This window comes from Chrysemys picta, chromosome 2 (genome assembly GCF_011386835.1).
Source record: "Chrysemys picta bellii isolate R12L10 chromosome 2, ASM1138683v2, whole genome shotgun sequence".
In the NCBI taxonomy this organism is placed as follows: domain Eukaryota; kingdom Metazoa; phylum Chordata; order Testudines; family Emydidae; genus Chrysemys; species Chrysemys picta.
This window is the reverse complement of record NC_088792.1, coordinates 210797932-210816099: the sequence shown is the minus strand read 5'-3', so window position 1 is coordinate 210816099 and position 18168 is coordinate 210797932. Positions and strand designations below refer to the sequence as shown.

The window sequence follows — 18168 nt, the reverse complement described above, 5'->3', positions numbered from 1 at the left end:
CTATCAAACTGATCATAACTACCCAAGAAAGCCTGGGGATTTTTATGTCTGTGACTTTTAGATCTCCTGGTTTTTTAGTCATGTGTCTTCAAAAGCATATATGAAAAGAAATGTGCAGAAGGAAATGAAACACGATGTTTATGTTTTTCTTTCATTGTATTTGCATAAATCTTTGCACATATATCCTCAGTTCAGCTCATTTTAATTTCACATTCTTCAATGGAGTTTTTTATTTTGCTTTTTGCATCATGTGACTGCACTTTTTGGCTCTTGTCCACATTTCATGAACATGATGTAAACCAGGGGCTTGTTTTGTAGTATTCAATTGCCTTTGGAAGAACTAGGATTCCACACTTTTTAAAAATAAATATTCTGGAGTTACTTCATGATCTGTTAGGCTTGATCCAAAGCCAGCTGAAATCAGTGGAAAAATCCATTTACTTCAATTGACTTTGAATCAGGCCCTTAGTTGCTCCCCCTTTCCCCCCCTTATTCAGGATTTGATATCACTCCCACTGAAGTTAACCACTTGCTTGGTGCTTTTCCTCCCCTACCCTGAGACTTGCAGAAGAAAACAAATTGTGAAGACTCTTCATAAAGGTGAAGCTTCAGCCCACAGCAAAAAACATGACTAAGAAAAATTAGATTAAGCTGGAATGACTTCATTCGCCCGTATTAGTTGTTAAACTGCCTCTAGGAGTTTGCCTTAGTCAAAGGTATGTCATTATGAGAACTCAAGAGGCAAATCCCACAGGGGCTAAGTGAGGAATATGTTTGCAGACCTAGCTGAGGAATAAACATGTACATCCTGTGTGTGTGTGTGTGTGTGTGTGTGTGTGTGTGTATATATATGCACCACACAGGGCATTTTATACCTTCATCTGTCAGTTCTTCCAACTTCTATTGAGCATCAGTGATGCCAATTAAAATGAAAATGTCTGTCAAAATCAATCCGAACAATTGCTGTTAATGGAAGTTAAACAAGTATTCTGGGAAGATATATATTGGGGAGCACAACTGCTGCTTCAGTAAAAGGGAAATTTGGGGTTAGGTGAGTTAACTTGTTCTTTTCTGTCCTGGAGAGTTCCTAAGTAAGTTGGGGGTGGGAACGTGGGGGCAAAACACTGAATTAAATATGTACAGCTTTACTTGAGAAAGCCCTTTTACATTGTCCAGCATAAACAACTACTGCTAATGGCCATTTGTAAAAGGAATGTGGTAAATAATGGTATTGTTCATTTTTTTTACAGATCTGAAGTATTGACATGGCTCCCGGCTTCAGCGCTTTTTGTGGGCATTATCTATGCAGGTTCCAGGGCATTATCTAGATTGGTAAGGAACATACCAATGGAAATGAATAATCAGATTCTCTATACTTCATGGATAAAGAAAATATTCTACAAGCAAGGATTTCAGTGCTGTTTTACTAACACTACTAGAGATTAGAGTGTTGATTCTGCAAGATGTGGAGCATCACTGAGATGTACCTCGCACCCTGAACTCCCACTGACTTCAGTGATAGCGGAGAGAACTCAGCACCTCCCAGGAATGCTCAGCATGTTGCAGAATAGAGCCTGGCCAATCTGCCTTATGCAAACAGAAGTTGCTGGAGGAGTTACTAACTCTGTTTTTTAAATTGTTTTCCTCTATTGCAAATGAGATACATAATGAGATCAATGGAAAAGGCTTGTGTCCCTTTTACAGGATATTTTTGACACATTATGGAGTTTGAAAAAATAAATTGCAAATTGTCTATTTGGGAAGAGATTAAAGGATTGAATGGATTCATAAAGTCATTTAAACCATAATAGGCCAGTGAAGATCTAGGTGAGGTCAAGTATGCTTTAAGTAATATTTAATATCATTTGTTTAAATTGCCTTCAGTATTTTTGAAAATGAAAATCCTGTGACCTTATTTTAAAAAACCCATAGCAGTATTTTATCGGAATTGTCCAGTCTGTGTGATCAGATGCTGTGCAAACTACCCTATGAGTTTTGTCAATGCATCCCAATCCAGACCAAGACAACACTCTTCAACTCCACGGCCAGATCATACCCACCCACATTAAAACCCACAGGAGGGATGGGGAGGGTAATCTCCATAAGGATCTGCTTGCAGTGATACACCTCAGCTTCATCTTGTTGGGTGGAGAGGGTGAAGGGCAGGGCCCCCCACTGCCATGGAAAAGGCTGTGGGGCCCAATCTCATTCCCTTTTGGTTACAGTGGATCTTCAGGAAACTGGGACCATTTGCCCGCAGATGGAATCTCACCCCAGTCACCTACAATGGTGGCCTCTCTGGCTCCTCATTAGAGCAGATCCATTTGGCGTCTCCTGGCTGTGACTAACCACAGATCCTTTAGAAAGGGCTAAAAGGAAACAATGAAGCATCCTCAGGCTTCAGGCTGTATTGTCTTCTCTGCCTGCGCTCCATAGGGATGGAGGAGGTACCGAGTAAGTCCTCCTCAGTCAGATCTCTGGTTCACCCACTTCTCCCTTGGTTTACCCAGTTTCCACTCCTTCCCTACTGCCTGGATACATGGACATCCAGGAAAGAGGGGAATATTTTCTGGGGGGGAGAGGAAGAGTTGAGCCCACTTCTGTGCAGGATGGCAGAGATCCACACAATGAGGTTTCCGTCCATGCACAGATCTTAGTGGTCCATGTCCTAACCTCTCTTGAACAGAAGCTACCAGTCGTACTCGGTTTCGTGATGTGGACAAATGGGGATTTAAGGGCCAATCCTGCAAACACTTGGGCACATGAGAAAGTTACTCATGGGAATAGTCCTATTAGGTTCATGGACCCTAACTGGTGTGTAGGTTCATGTATTTGAGTGAATTTCACTCCTGAATGCATGCTTCAATGTCCACTATAGGCATATAATACAGACGTAAGGAAAATTGATTTAACAGATCACTGGAGTTGGGCCTGCTCTCATCAGCAGTAGGTTTGGCTCTTGGATCCAGTGGTTTACCTCCCAAGTAGAAATTAAATTAATTTCATGGGCCATGCCAAGGGCCCAATCCTGCAAACACTTATGAGTGAATAACTTACACACATAATTGTTTACTGTATTGGGCTCTCTATTATTATTATTTGTGCACTTCACAAAAAACACTGTCCATCTCTCTGCTCAGGACAGGTCTGGAACTGGAAGAGGATTGCTTGCGTCTGGACTGAGATGCATTGACAGAACTGTGTCGGGAAGTCTGCACAGAATCCAATTGCAGTGGCTGGTCCCAGACAGTAAACCTTCCGTTCATGAGAACTAAAGCCACTCATACATTTAAAAAAAATATTCACATCAAAGATAATAAACATATGGAGAAGGTTAACTGAGCTGGTCAAATTGGAGCAATTGTTGGCTCTAAAACACATTTCTTTTGACTCCAGAAGGAGCCAATAGCATACAAAAAAAGTAGTAAATTGGCTCCACAAAAGGAAGAACGTAAATTCTGGTGTCAACTTTCCTTGGATATCATTATTTCTAGATTTTCCTATTATTGTGTCTAGCTCAAGATGCTTATATTAGATGGTCTCATTTTAACTTTCTCACTTGGCATCAGAAGTCCAAGTCCAGCTGTGGGGTCAGGACTTGTTAGGTTTTCATTACCAGTGAAAGAGCAACTGACAATTTGCTGCCTACATGCACTTTTGTTTGCTTGATTTTTTCCCCCATTTTCTTGCTAATTTAAAGGTGTCTAAAGCAATCATTGTGTAAATGTGTTCATTGCTCCATTTGAATTGTCATTGTAGCTAGGAATGTTTTAGTAGGGACATTTTGTCCAGCTATTTGAAAAAGAACAAAACACATAAAAATGGTTTGAGGCTTCTTTGCAAAATAAAATCTAAGATGTATTTGGTGCATACACCATTTATCATCCAAGTGGATCTCAAGCACTTTACAAACATGAACTAATCTCTCCAGGTCTGTTTTCCCCATCTGTGGATATTAATTTTTACTTTTCTCACATGAGTATTATGAGAATTAAAATCAACATTTTCTGACGTTGGGTTGCCTCAGTTTTTGGCTGTCAATCTGAGACGCCTCAGATCTGATTTTCAAAAAGTGCTGAGCACCTGCAGTCTAGTTGACTTCACCTGGAGTCAGATTAATCACTGTTATTGTTGTCTATTTCTTGATTACTTTCATTGGAGTAGCAGCAAGAGGCTCCTCTGGGTCCTTTTGGCTTGAAGGTAGAATTCCAGTACTGCTTGAGTACCTTATTCTATACTACTTCCCTAGTTTATGACAATTCTCTATAGGAGAAACTGATGGTAAACCTGTAAAACCATGGCATCCACAATGCCTTATTCTTAAGTAACACCCAAGTTTCTGTATCAATAGACAGATATAGGAAAATGAATAACAGCTTACTGTAGAGAGAGAGGGTACTAATTCTGAATGTCATTTTCCTCCTCCGGTGGCAGCCAATTCCTGTGTTCCTTACTGTCCACAATGCAGCAGAAGTTATAACCTGTGGATTCCAGAAGTTTGTGCAGAAAGAGGTAATTGATATATGAAAGGCCAGTTCCAGTAATGTAACTGCACCATAACAAGATGCTGTATTTCTTTTAATATCTAAATTAGTCCTGCATGCTTTCCTGTCTGCACTGATTGCACTGCAGTGAGTCTCAGAGACAGCAGTCACTGTCAGCAAATATCAAGCTATTGACCTTTTTCTTGTCTAGGGAAATACTTTGAATGTATATTGACAATTTGATCTGTATTTTTTTAAGACTGGTTTGATCCTGATGACTTGTTCCTTTTGAAAATGAAAATCCCATCTCCTTTTGCCAGATATAAGAACTTGATCCTTTGACCTCAATAGCAGGAGAATTGGCCCCCTTAAATCTTGCAGGTACTATGTGTATAGTGATTTGATAAGTGATATGAGTCTTGTGAACTATACACAGCTGGAATTGATCGCATCTGAACATGGAAGTCGGGGAGGAACCATACATTTTTAGATGCTCTGGGATATGTTTGCACTGCTTTTTAAATCCCATGGCTGCGAATCTCAGAACCCAGGTCTACAGACTTGGGCTCATCGGGTTTGCGCTACAGAATTAAAAACAGCTGTGTGGACATTCGGGTTTGAGCTGGAGTCTGAGCTCTGAAGCCCAAGAAGGCAGGGTGGGCTTCAGAGACCGAGCCCCAGCCTGAACCACAATATCTACACACCTGGTTTTAGGGCCAGAACTATGAGTCCATGTCTATAGATGCAGGCTCTGAAACTTGTTGCCATGTGTTTTAAAACGCAGTGTAGCTGTACTCTTATAGAGTGCAATTCCCATTTAAGTCAGGAGAAAGATTCCCATTTCCTTTAATAGGAGTGGGGATCTGTCTCTAGTCTTAAGATGTATTGGAGATCCTGCTTATTAGATATCAGTGTGATTTGCTGTGTAGAGTGGCCCTGGCAAGCACTTCACACCACATGAAGCCTCCTCTAGTTTGAAAGGAATCTTCCATTAATTACATCTCTGGTGTGTAGAATAAAAGACAAACAGCGAGCACTGGGTGCCACTAAAAAACTGAAGCTCAAAGACTGTACAAATGTCTATAATTTGATCCAGCTGCGCCACAGTTTGGGTGTATTGACATCCAGGCTTTTGGCTCACTCCAAGATGAAGGCCAGGTATGAAATTCATATCTGGTTTCAGGTTAAGATGGCCAGTATGCTGAAAATTCAGTTCTGAGATTGGTTTATGCCAATCTATAATCCTCATTCTACTGCAAAGTAAGTGTCCCAGTCAAGCACAATGGCTGGTTTATTGTTGTTTGTCAGCCTCTGAACCAATTTATTTGCCAGTTGGGATGATCTATAATGGCTTTAACTCTTTGTTGGGAGACTCTTTTCCACCATATGTAGAACTTATTTTATTAAATTATCAGTTCTGAATTTTTGTTATGTATAGCAAATATTTAGTCACCAGAGAAAATGTTTGAAATCTATCTCCCATCTTAATGCAAAAAAATGATTACTTTTTCAGCGATCAGTCACTTTAAATCTTTTGAGCACATTTTCTTTCTTTTTATACAGCAGACCTCTCTCCCAAAAATCTGTAGGTAAGTTTTTTAAGCTACTCAGATGGGGTGAATTGCACTGGTTTTGGCTCTGGTTTCTATATTTGCTTCAGGTAATGGAACACCAAAACAATGTATAACTTAAGACACATTACTATGGGCCGCAGTAGGCCCACGTTGAATATTTATGTAATTAAATTATCTTTATATATTTTCTAAAAACAATTGTATAAATAGATTCCCCCCCTCCCCTTTGTATAATTTAAATGTCATTGCTGGAAGGCCAGTGATTATAACTAACAAACCATTACATGCACAGGATGGAGGCAAAAAATGTTTTGGAAAGGAAACATATTTCAAGTTTAAGCTTCCAAAGGATAATCATAAACAGCAAAAGAATGAAGCTTTAAAGTAGCTCAAGAATGGCCTTTCTGAAAATTATAGGGCCCAATTCTGCCACCCTTTCTCATGCTAGGTGGAAGAATCTGGCTCTTTATTTGTTGCCCCTATAAGTTTAACCTCTGAAAAGGAGAGAGGGAGAATAACAAATAGAAAAGCCATTCATTCAGAAGACCAAGTGCTCCTTCCCTTCCACACAACCCCTTAGAGGAGTGGTTTTCAAACTTTTTTTCTGGGGACCCAGTTGAAGAAAATTGTTGATGCCTGCGACCCAACGGAGTTGGGGATGAGGGGTTTGGCGTGTGGGAGGGGCTCAGGGCTGGGGCGCAAGGGTGAGGGCTGCAGGGTGGGGCCAGAAATGAGGGGTTCAGGGTGTGGAAGACGACCCTGGGCTGAGGCAGGAGGTTGGGGTGAGGGAGGGGGTCAGGGTTCTGGGCTCGGAGTGCAGGCTCTGGGGTTGGGGTGCAGGAGGGGCTTTGGGTTTGTGTGGGGGGGTGCTCAGGGCTGGGGTAGGGATAGGGGATTGGGCGTGGTGTTGGGGCATAGACTTACCTCAGGCAGCTCCCAGTCAGTGGCACAGCGGGGGTGCTAAGGCAGGCTTTCTGCCTGTCTTGGCACTGCTGACTGCGCTGCGCCCCAGAATCGGCCAGCAGCAGGTCTGACTTCTAAGCGGAGGCATGCAAGCGGCTTCGCGCCAACTCTTGCCCACAGGCACTCCCCCACCCCCGCTCCCATTGGCCAGTTCCTGGCCAAAGGGAGTGCGGAGCTGGTGCTTAGGTCAGGGGCAGCGCGCGGAGCCCCGTGGCCCCCCGCCTAGAAGCCAAACCCACTGCTGGCCACTTCCGGGGCACACCGTGGTGTCGAAATAGGTAGCCACTAGCCTGCCTCAGCTGGGCAGCACCGCTGATGGGACTTTTAACAACCTGGTCGGCGGTGCTGATCAGAGTGACTCAGTGCCTGACATGCTGCGACCCAGTACTGGGTTGTAACCCGAAGTTGGAAAAACGCTGCCTTAGAGTGTGGATTAGCCACTTTGTTTTGAAGCTTGAGAGTACAGCTGCCCCCTTGCCCCTAATCAGAGAAGATTAGTTTAACGTTTATGCTGTTTAGAAGCAACACGTTCATTGATGTGTTAGAACTTTTTTCAATCCAGGTGTTTTTTCCCAGTGATCTTGTTATATATGGGTTTTGATCACTGGATTATCTCCATCAAGCATGCCTGAGTTTTTCTTGCTTGGTTTTGCTTTCCCCTGCCACATTTAAAAAAAAAAAAAAAAAAAAAAGCCCAACAACCAAAAAACACCTCACAACCCTGGAAAACTAACTGCAAAACAATTGTTCATTATTGTTACTACTGATGCAGAGTTCCTAACTTTTCATGGTGTGTTGCGGAAATAAAGATAGACATGAACTTTGGCCCAAAATGCGTACATTCTGAATTAGGTGAATTTAAGAAATGATGCCAACAGATGAAGGAAGGGATACATAGGGAGGGATGAGGGTTACAACAATTAAAGAAAACAGGCTTAATTCTGCCCTGCATCTGAGCTCTGCCTGGAGCAGGGGAGAAGGGTGCTGTCAAGGAGCAGGTTTTAGCTACCTGGTTCTGCAATTGACTCAGCCCTGACGTGAGTAAGAGCTTTAGGGACCTTACACCAGTGGAGGATTGGTATATTAGAGCTTCTCTCCTTTGCACCCTCAGTCTACCATGGCCCCAGTGTGCTCCCTATGCTAGGAGTTGGGGGAGGAGTGGCTGGTGCAGGTGCCACCTCTGCTGGGCTTATGACAGCAGGGAACTCCCCTCAACAAGTGGAACTCTTTGCTGGCCATTTATTGCCATAACCTGACCCCCCTTTGTGCTGCCGGAGTGGTACAAAGGGGCTGGATGGTAAGGGAGATTCTGGCACAATATGATTAATACTCTCAGGTACAAAGCTTGTCCACAGCATTAACTCATGTATATTTTGCACGGGTATTCTTTTCTGCTGATTTAAATTCTTTTTTTGTTGTTAAATACAAAGGGGAATAGGTAAAATACCTTCCTGTTGGTGGAAAAGGTGATAATCTATGTAAAAATGAAGGGATGTCAGTGTGAGATTGAATGGAAATTCCCAATCTGATTTGAGAGTGCAGCATTGGGTTACGAACTATAGGTCTTTGTTTTCTTTCACACAGTGTGCTATTCCTCCTGATCGCAGCAGGGTGCCTTCCTTTGTTTGACATGCAGGTGGGTTCTGTTTTGTCAGCTGTCTTTGACCTTGGTATTTGGGAGTCCTGTTTCCAAGCAGGGGGAATATATTTGCATGGCTTTTGCTTGTGTGCTAAGGTAATTCACAGTCAGTTTTGTGAAGGGTTATAAAACTGTCTCCTTGGCCTATTATGTTTAATATAACTAGGGCTGTTGATTAATCGCAGTTAACTCATGCGGTTAACTCAAAAAAATTAATAATCACGATTCATCGCAGTTTTAATCCCACTGTTAAACAAGAGACTATCAATTAAAATTTATTAAATATTTTGGATGTTCTACATTTTCATATATATCTTGTATTCTGTGTTGTAATTGAAATCAAAGTGTATATTTTGATTACAAATATTTTCACTGTAAAAATGATAAACAGAAGAAATAGAATTTTTCAGTTCACCTCATACAAGTACTGTAGTGCAATCTCTTTGCCCTGAAAGTGCAACTTACAAATGTAGATTTAAAAAAAATTTTTTTACATAACTGCACTCAAAAACAAAAAGTGTAAAACTTCAGAGGCTACAAGTCCACTCAATCCTACTTCTTGGTCAGCCAATTGCTAAGACAAACAAGTTTGTTTACATTTACAGGAGATAATGCTGCCCTCTTCTTATTTACAATGTCACCAGAAAGTGAGAACAGGTATTTGCATGGCACTTTTGTAGCTGGCATTGCAAGGTATTTACGTGCCAAAAGTGCTAAACATTCGTATGCCCCTTCATGCTTCGGCCACCATTCCAGACGACATGCTTCCGTGCTGATGACGCTCATTAAAAAAATAATGCGTTAATTAAATTTGTGACTAAACTCCTTGGGGGAGAATTGTATGTCCCCTGCTCTGTTTTACCTGAATTCTGCAATATATTTCATGTTACGGCAGTCTTGGATGATGACCGAGCACACGTTGTTGTTTGTTTTAAGAACAAGTTCACTGCAGATTTGATAAAATGCAAAGAAGGTACCAATGTAAGATTTGTAAAAAATAGCTACAGGTTTAAGAATCTGAAGTGCTGTCCAAAATCTGAGAGGGACGGGGTAGGGACACTTTCAGAAGTCTTAAAAGAGCAACACTCTGATGCGGAAACTACAGAACCTGAACCACCAAAAGAGAAAATCAACCTTCTGCTGGTGGCATCTGACTCAGATAATGAAAATGAACATGCGTCGGTCCGATTTGCTTTGGATCGTTTTCAAGCAGAACCCATCATCAACATGGACACATGTCCCCTGGAATGGTGGTTGAAGCATGCGCATCTGACACGTAAATATCTTGCCACACCGGCTACAACAGTGCCATGAGAACGCCTGTTCTCACTTTCAGGTGACATTGTAAACAAGAAGCGGGCAGCATTCTCTCCTGCAAATGTAAACAAACTTGTTTGTCTGAGCGATTGGCTGAGCAAGAAGTAGGACTGAGTGGACATGCAAGCTCTAAAACTTTACATTGTTTTATTTTTGAATGCAGTACTTTTGTACATAATTCTATATTTGCAAGTTCAACTTTCATGATAAAGAGATTGCATTACAGTACTTGTATTGGGTGAATTGAAAAATACTATTTCTTTTGTCTTTTTACAGTGCAAACACTTGTAATAAAAAATAAATATAAAGTGAGCACTGTACACTTTAATTGTTGTAATTGAAATCAATATATTTGAAAATGTAGAAAACATCCAAAAATATTTAAATAAATGGTATTCTATTAACAGTGCAATTAATCACGTGATTAATTTTTAAAATTGTGCGATTAATCGCGATTTTAAAAATCGTGATTAATCGCACAATTTTAAAAATTAAATTGCTTGACAGCCCTAATAACATAGTATATGATCATTTTATTATTTTATTTATTTGTATTGTGGTAGTTTTTAAGAGACTCAGTCTTGAGGAAGGATGTTCCAGGGGTTAAGGTGCTAGCCTGGGACTCAGGAAACCCAGGTTTAATTTCCTGCTCTGCCACAAACTTCCTAGGTGATCTTGAGCAAGTCACTTTGCTTCTCTGTACCTCAGTTTCCTATCTGTAAAATGGGGATAATAGTACTTGTGTTGTAAGGATAAATTATAGACTGTGAGATACAAAGATGGCCATAGAAGCATGGAGAGCATCTGTCTATGATAGACAGTCAGACCAGGACCCCATTATTCAGGTACTGCACAAACATAACAGACAGATGGGGCCCTGCTCCCAAACTAAGTAGTAGGCGTTAAGGCAATTTTTCCCGACAGTAAAGTTTTTTGTATTTATGGTGTGTGTGCCTGTGTACTGAAAGAGTGGATACTGTAACAGAAGGTACACGTCTGGGGTAGGCCTAGTGGTCTGCACTGCAATCTTTGTTTGATCCAGTCATATGGTCTCTCCTGTTACAAGCCTGCAGAGGCTGAGAATCCTAGGGTATGTGTACACAGCAAAAAATACCCCCGCAGCAGTGAGTTTCAGAGCTTGAGTCAATTGACTCGGGCTTGCAGGTCTTGGGCTGCTGGGCTAAAAAATAGCAGTGTAGATATTTGAGCTTGGGCTGGAGCTGGGGCTCTGAAACCCAAAAAGGAGAAAGGGTCTCAGAGCCCAGATGCCAGCCTGAGTCCAAACATCTACACTGCTATTTTTAGCCCTGCAGCCCAAGCCCAGCAAGCGTGATTCAGTTGACCCTGACTCTGAGACATGCTACTACAGGTCTTTTTGGCTGTGTAGAGGTACCCTTGGAGAGACAGAATAACTGGCTACTGTGGGAAGAAACGCATTACAGTACTCCGCAGCAGTCCCCCGTCTGCTATGCTAATTTAGGAGAATTGGTTGTGACAGGTTTCTGAGGGAGTCATGTCTCTTCTCCTCTGCTTGAAGAAGAGTAGCTGCAATGCCAGGGTTTGACAGCAGAGAGTGGAGATTAGGGAGTTGGATTCTCAGGTTATTTAAATCAATGCATGGAAGCCAATTGAACTATACTGATTTTTACCAGCTGATGAGCTGGTCCATGAAATATAAAGTCCAGATATACAGAGGGAGGATGATCCTCTGGGCTCTAAGAGAGTCTTTGAGAAATCTTTAATCTCTCCTAATGTGTTGTCGTTTATAGTGCAGTTCCCATTGCTTTTAATTTGTGAAACCAAATACAAAAGTAGTATTTGTGGACGTATTTACATGCATGAGCATTTATTTATTTAGCTGTTCTCTGTTGCAGTTTGATCCAGATGGCTATTTCTGGGCTCTAATTCACTTGATCTGTGTTGGTAAGTTTTGAAAAACTTGTCTCAGAAAATAAACCCATCAAGCAGGCAAATTTTGGCCTTCTTGTGAAGATAGGGAAATTTAAACTGATAATAGAAAGAAGAAAAAAATACTTTGATGAAAGATAAGAGAGGGTTTATTGTCATACTGCCTTGCACAGCAGAAAATAGGAAAGCCCGCCCCCTCTGCCTTTATAGTTTTTTAAATTGAAAACAACAATAGAGGAAAGTAGGTATGGCAGTCAATGGTAACTGGATCAGAAATTTCACATATAATTTTAATAAACAGTGGATGTTTTGCAGGGTTTTGATGCTGTGCTCACTAATAGATCTTCCCTGGAAAACATTTACTAATAGCTTGTGGTCTGGGCGTTACTTACACACACTGATTTCATTTAAAATGTCCGTTAACAGATAGTATTTTAAAATACTGAAAATCTGTGCAGAACATACTCCTGGAGGAAGGGTGGTGAAATGTTGGGTTATATTCGTATGAGTATACAATCCTCTTGCATTTTTTAATTTAAACTGTGGTTTTCTTTTCTATGGGCATTTGGATATTTTTCTGTAATTTGAATAAATTCTGGGATTATTGGCTTTGGCATAGTAAAGCTGATGTCAGTGACACACTCTTTCCATGGTAGTTTAAACAGTCAAGCCTGAAGAATTTGCAGATCAGGAAAGTAGCAATAATGAATAATACATTTATTAATATATAGAGTCTTAGCCATAGGTCATTTACAAAAAATAAATATAAAAATAAATTCTAATTTTAAATTGACACAACTCAATAAAACATATACACATTTTAAAAGGACAAAATTTAAAAACACAGGATTAATCAGTCTCCGATTCATCTACATCTTTAAAATCACCACCCCTAGAGAGGTGGTCTTGTGGCTAAAGCATTGGACCAGGTCTCAGAAAACCTGAGCTAATTCTTGGCTCTGCAATAGACTTGCTGTATGTCCTTGGGCAAGTCCCTCAAACCTAGATCCTCCTGTTTGGTGCCTAAATACCTCTGAAGATCTGGGCCTTGGTCTCTCTGTGTGTCAATTCCCCATCTGTAAAATGGGGATAATAGTACTTCCTTTCCACCTGGTCTATTAAGGTTATAAACTCTTTGGTGCAGGGATTATCTCTTACTGTATGTTTGTATAGTGTCTAGAGACTCTGTTCTAGTCTGGGACAAGCTATGGTGTTAATCTGTGTGATGGGGCGTCCACCCCACACTGGCAGAGAAAGGGTTAATACAGCCCTGGGAAGGCTGCACAAGAAGCAGCCAATAGGAGAGAGGCTGCAAGGAACAGCCAGTCATGGACCAGTGGTCCCATATAATAAGAGCCACAGGGCAGAGCAGGATCAGTTGCTGCTGGGAGCCCAGAGTAAGGACTGCATCCCTAGAGGGCTGAGAGAATTGTAAGCACCTTGGACAGAGCAGTGGCTGGCTCCTGGGACTGAGCCGCTGTGTGCCTTGAGGTGAGGGTGAAGAAGATGCTAGGGCCATGGGGAAGTGGCCCAGGGAAACAGAGCAGTATTGACAGTAGAACAGCAGGAGGCTGCTATTTGCAGGGTCCCTGGGTTGGGGCCTGGAGTAGTGGGCAGGCCCTGCTCCCCCCCCACTTGCCACTGAGGAAGTGGCTGGACTGTTGGACAGAGATACCCCTTCCCCCCACCTCCCGAAAGGGGGAAATACAGATGACGACCTACTGGAGGGCTGAGTTGAGAAGAGGATGCTGCGAGAGGAGCCGTAGGCAGGAGCAAAGACAGAGTGCTGATGGCAGACCCTGGATGGGTTGGCCTCAAGCTAATCCCCAGCATGACCTGGAGGAGGTGCCAGTCTGGCAATGAGGGCTGCAGCCTGTGACAACCTGTTCCACAGTAGTCTGCTGACACTAAGTGCCCACATGGACCCTGCAGACATGCACTGTTTTCTAGTGATTTTTGATCTAACTTGCTTTGAAACAGGACTAGATCAAAGCACGCTAAGGCACTTTTAGGATATGTCTATGCTGCAATGAAAAACCTGTGGCACTGAATCTCAGAGCCTGGATCAGCTGACTCAGGCTCCTGGGGCTTGGGCTGTGGGGCTTAAAATTGCAGTATAGATATCTGGGCTCAGGCTGGAGCCCGGTCTCTGAGACCCACCCCCTTGCGGGGGCTCAGAGCCAGGGCTCCAGTCCAAGACCACAAGTCTACATTACAATGTTATAGCCCTGCAGCCCAAGCCCCACAAGCGTGATTCAGCTGATCTGTGCCAGGGAGCTGTGCCCTCAAGAACAGTTATTTTAGGTTATTTTTGTTAGCAATGTGTGCATCCTGTGTGCCATGCTGGTACAAAGTACAAATATCTGTGAGTACAACTGTCAAATGAATATAGCACGTTAACCAGAATGATCGTGTACTAGACCAGTTACACATGTCATTTCAATTACAGGGGTTTACAAAGTCATTCACAAGTTGTGGAAAACTAGTTCCTTAAGGTAACGTTTTTTGTTTTTTGTTTTCTTTTTTTAAAGGAAAGGCATGGCCATCATAGAAGGGTAGACATTTATTTAGAGGACAGGTAAACTATAGGCCTCTACACTCTAAGATAAGTGAGGTGACCCTTGATATATTAACTTTCTTTGGGCCGGTCTACACTGGGGGCGGGGGGGAATCGATTTAAGATACGCAACTTCAGCTACGCGTATAGCGTAACTGAAGTTGAAGTATCTAAGATCGAATTACCTAGGTCCACACAGCGCGGGATCGACGGCCGTGGCTCCCCCGTCGACTGCGCTACCGCTGCTCGCTCTGGTGGAGTTCCGGAGTCGACGGTGAGCGCGTTCAGGGATCGATATATCGTGTCTTAACGAGACGCGATATATCGATCCCGGAAAAATCGATTGCTACCCGCCGATACGGCGGGTAGTGAAGATGTACCCTTTGATGGCTACCAACTGACCAATAGTAGTAACTTTTCTGATAAAATGAACAGTGTTGACTGTCATCCTTATGTTACACCTAAGTGTATTGTATACAGCACTAAGATGAACACTAACTCATGTTTGAATTCACTTTAAACAGTACATCATTAATGAATCATGGCCCAATTCAGAAAAACATACCTCTTGATTCCTGGCACAGTTATTTTAAAAACATTGGCTTGTATTAAGCTTGAGTGCTGCAGAGTCTGCACTTACCTTTTTTTCTCTCTCTCCACTATACAAGATGCAAGACAAAATTTTCAAAAGCACCTAAGTGACTTAGGTACCTGAAACCCATGGACTTTCAATGAGATTTAGGTGCCTTGATCATTTAAGTACTTCTGAAAATTGTACCCCAATCCTATGAGCACTTTAGCACTTGTGTAATTTTACTCATGTGAGTAACTCCTTTGAAATCAAGTCGGCCTGAATATTTGTCCTGTCATTAGTCTGCAGTAGCATATATGGATATGGGTTCCTGTGGCTGCAGGATATGTACGTATAAACTGTATTATAATATGGTTAGACTGAAATTTATTTTCCAGACTGGTTGCCATATGTGCTTAAAGATGAAGGGTACGTCTACATTGCAGTGTAAGCTCAGGTTAGCAGAACTCGAGTTAGCAGGCCCTGGGTTTGTTAACGTAGGGCGTGAGTGTCTACACTCATTTGTAACCCCAGATTAGGAGTTGTTGAATTTTGGGTCCCAGCCTGGGGCTCCAGCATCTACATTATGTTGGCCTGAGTGCAACCATCGATATCCGAGACTTTCTAGCACCCTCCCAAAAGGTGGCTACTCCAGACCTTTATTCATGGTGCATTGTGGGAAAATGTGACTGTCCACCAAACTTGCCTTTCCCGAGGACAAAGAAAGTCAGCCCATGAGATTGTGGAATTATTTTGGTAGATTCCCAGAGTACAAGTCCAGTGGGGCTGCAGCTACATTGCAAAGCAATAGAGCTGGGTCCCAGCTTGACTCGGGCTCAGACCTTTCACCCCCCTGGAGTCCTGGGACCCTGAGTCCAAGCCCTGGGTTAGTGTGAGTTGTGTGTAGGTGGAAGGCTGGTTAATCTTGTGCCTGAGTTCGAACCCTGGGCTTACACTGCAATGTAGACATACCTTAAGCGCCCAATGCTTAGTCAGACAAAACTTCTATAGACGTTAATGGGAGTTTTCCTTAGTACGGACGACTAAGCAATACACTTGAAATATTGTTAAAACCATGTAAATGTTTTTAATTAATATATTGATATTTTAAATCACTGCTAGTTAGAAAGTGCTGCCATTAAACTGCTTTACTGATAGAGCTCTTTTTCTTTTTTCTCCCTAGTGATTTAGACCAACAATATATAAACTATGTATTCAGGTAAAATGAATTTGCTTTTGATACACAGTGATTGTTCTTAGGTGTTGGATGTTTCCATTTTCATCAGTGCCTTGTTTCAGAAGCACAGCTGATGCTCCTGCTAACCAAATAAATCTAATGTACCTTTATAAAAGGGCCTGGGTCCAACAGTAGAATATTTGGGGGTGAGATAATGGGTGTACATGCCAAGTTACACTTGAAAAGGTAACTGTTTTAACTATGAGTGATCACTGATCTCCCAAGGTAAGATTGACACAATGACTTGATGAAAGCAAACCTGGAGGAGAGCAAGCAACACCAGTTATTACCAAAGGGGAGGTATTAAGTATCGACACATCCCATGCAAAAAGCATTGGCAATAACTGTGATTGTTAAAAATGGTGCTTTATATGGGGCAGATAATTCAGACCTCTAATTGTTGGCATTAACTGGGCATATCGAATCATAGCCAAGGGGAGTCAGTGAGCATGGCTGTTTCTGGATTTTTGCAAGTCCTTATCTGAAGTAAACTATGTAGGGCCCTGTAATCAAACCTCCCTGCTCGCCTGTGAATACCCATGCTGACCCCAGTCACCTTTTGCCTGCCTGTGCCAAACACCAAGTGATATCTAGAGGCAGGCACAAAGTACGTCCATATTTTTACTTTTGCTTTGTTATTGAGGGATGGGAAATAATACTGTGGCAGCCTTCATCTGCTTGTGAGTCTCTCTGACCCCTGGTGAGCCCCAGGCATGCACACTATTAGATGGTGCTAGAGAAAGATGCAATTGAAAGGGAAATAAAATCAAGAACTTGAAGTAGGAGCAGAACCAGATGAAAGAAAGACTGGAGATGAAAATGTGTTGTGTGGGTGTGTGCCTGCCTGAGTGGGCCTTATACAGACACATCAGTGGGTTAGACCTAAGGCAGTTAGTTGACTATCTTTATCTTCAGAGGGGTAGCCGTGTTAGTCTGAATCTGTAAAAAGCAACAGAGAGTCCTGTGGCACCTTTAAGACTATGCTTAAGCTTATGCTCCAATACTTCTGTTAGTCTTAAAGGTGCCACAGGACCCTCTGTTGCTTTTTACCTTTACCTTGTAACTCTATTAACATAAAGTTAAAAAGCAGGGTCCAGACCTCTTCATCTTAGTCAGATAAAACTTTCCAATTTGCATGAATAAAGTGAGCTGGAGTAGGCTATTAATGCAGGTTTTGTATGTGCCAAAGAAAATCTAGCAATACAGCATGCACTGACAGTGTATGAGTATCCATTTGCATGATGCAGTTTCATGTCCTAAGACAATCAATCTGTTCTCCTAGGTTTCTCAAGTAAAAAGCAAATTTGTGACAAAGGAGACAGACACCTGTTGTAATTTTGAACACTGGTTCATTCACATAACTGCAAATATGGTGTTTATGCATAAAAATAATCTATTAATTCTTGATTGAGTGGTTCTGCTTAGAACATCGTAAATGGGTCTATTGTCTAATGATCAGGTGGAAAAGTAAAGCAAGCAATAAAATCCTATTCCTTGTAATTATCACTTGCATGAACTATGAATCTCCATTGTCATTTAGTTGAAAACTACAGATGGGCCCAAACCTTAGATTCAGATCTTGGATCCAAATCTGAATTTTGCAGCTTGCAAATTTAGGGCCAGATTATCTGCTGTCAAGTAACAGAGGGGTAGCCGTGTTAGTCTGAATCTGTAAAAAGCAACAGAGGGTCCTGTGACACCTTTAAGACTAACAGAAGAATTGGAGCATAAGCTTTTGTGGGTAAATGCCCACTTCCTTTGATTTCTTTGATTAGAAGGGAGGCAGGTGGTTGGAAACTTACATTTCTTTGATTTGTCTCTGTGGGATTTTTTTTTTTTAAGGGACATTCAGTTCCAAGGCAATTAGGCATTGTTGAGACCAGGGAAAAGTGGGTTTTTTGTTTTTAAATGCGTTAAC

At 41.9% G+C, this 18168-nt stretch overlaps 1 protein-coding gene across 10 annotated transcripts in view; it reads left to right on the top strand.

Moving 5' to 3' along the window:
- The window catches only part of TMEM241 (transmembrane protein 241), a 105386-nt gene that overhangs the window by 12296 nt on the left and 74922 nt on the right, over positions 1–18168 (top strand). For 5 of the 10 annotated variants that reach the window (XM_042854834.2, XM_042854830.2, XM_065585344.1 and 2 more), the window contains exons 4-10: positions 1251–1332; positions 4435–4512; positions 6048–6073; positions 8606–8657; positions 11852–11900; positions 14335–14380; positions 16197–16232. In XM_042854834.2, the coding sequence (XP_042710768.1) occupies positions 1251–1332; positions 4435–4512; positions 6048–6073; positions 8606–8657; positions 11852–11900; positions 14335–14380; positions 16197–16232 (369 nt within the window). The remainder of the gene's footprint in view (positions 1–1250; positions 1333–4434; positions 4513–6047; positions 6074–8605; positions 8658–11851; positions 11901–14334; positions 14381–16196; positions 16233–18168) is intronic. The other 5 variants (XM_042854831.2, XM_065585343.1, XM_042854836.2 and 2 more) reach the window with 3 other exon arrangements.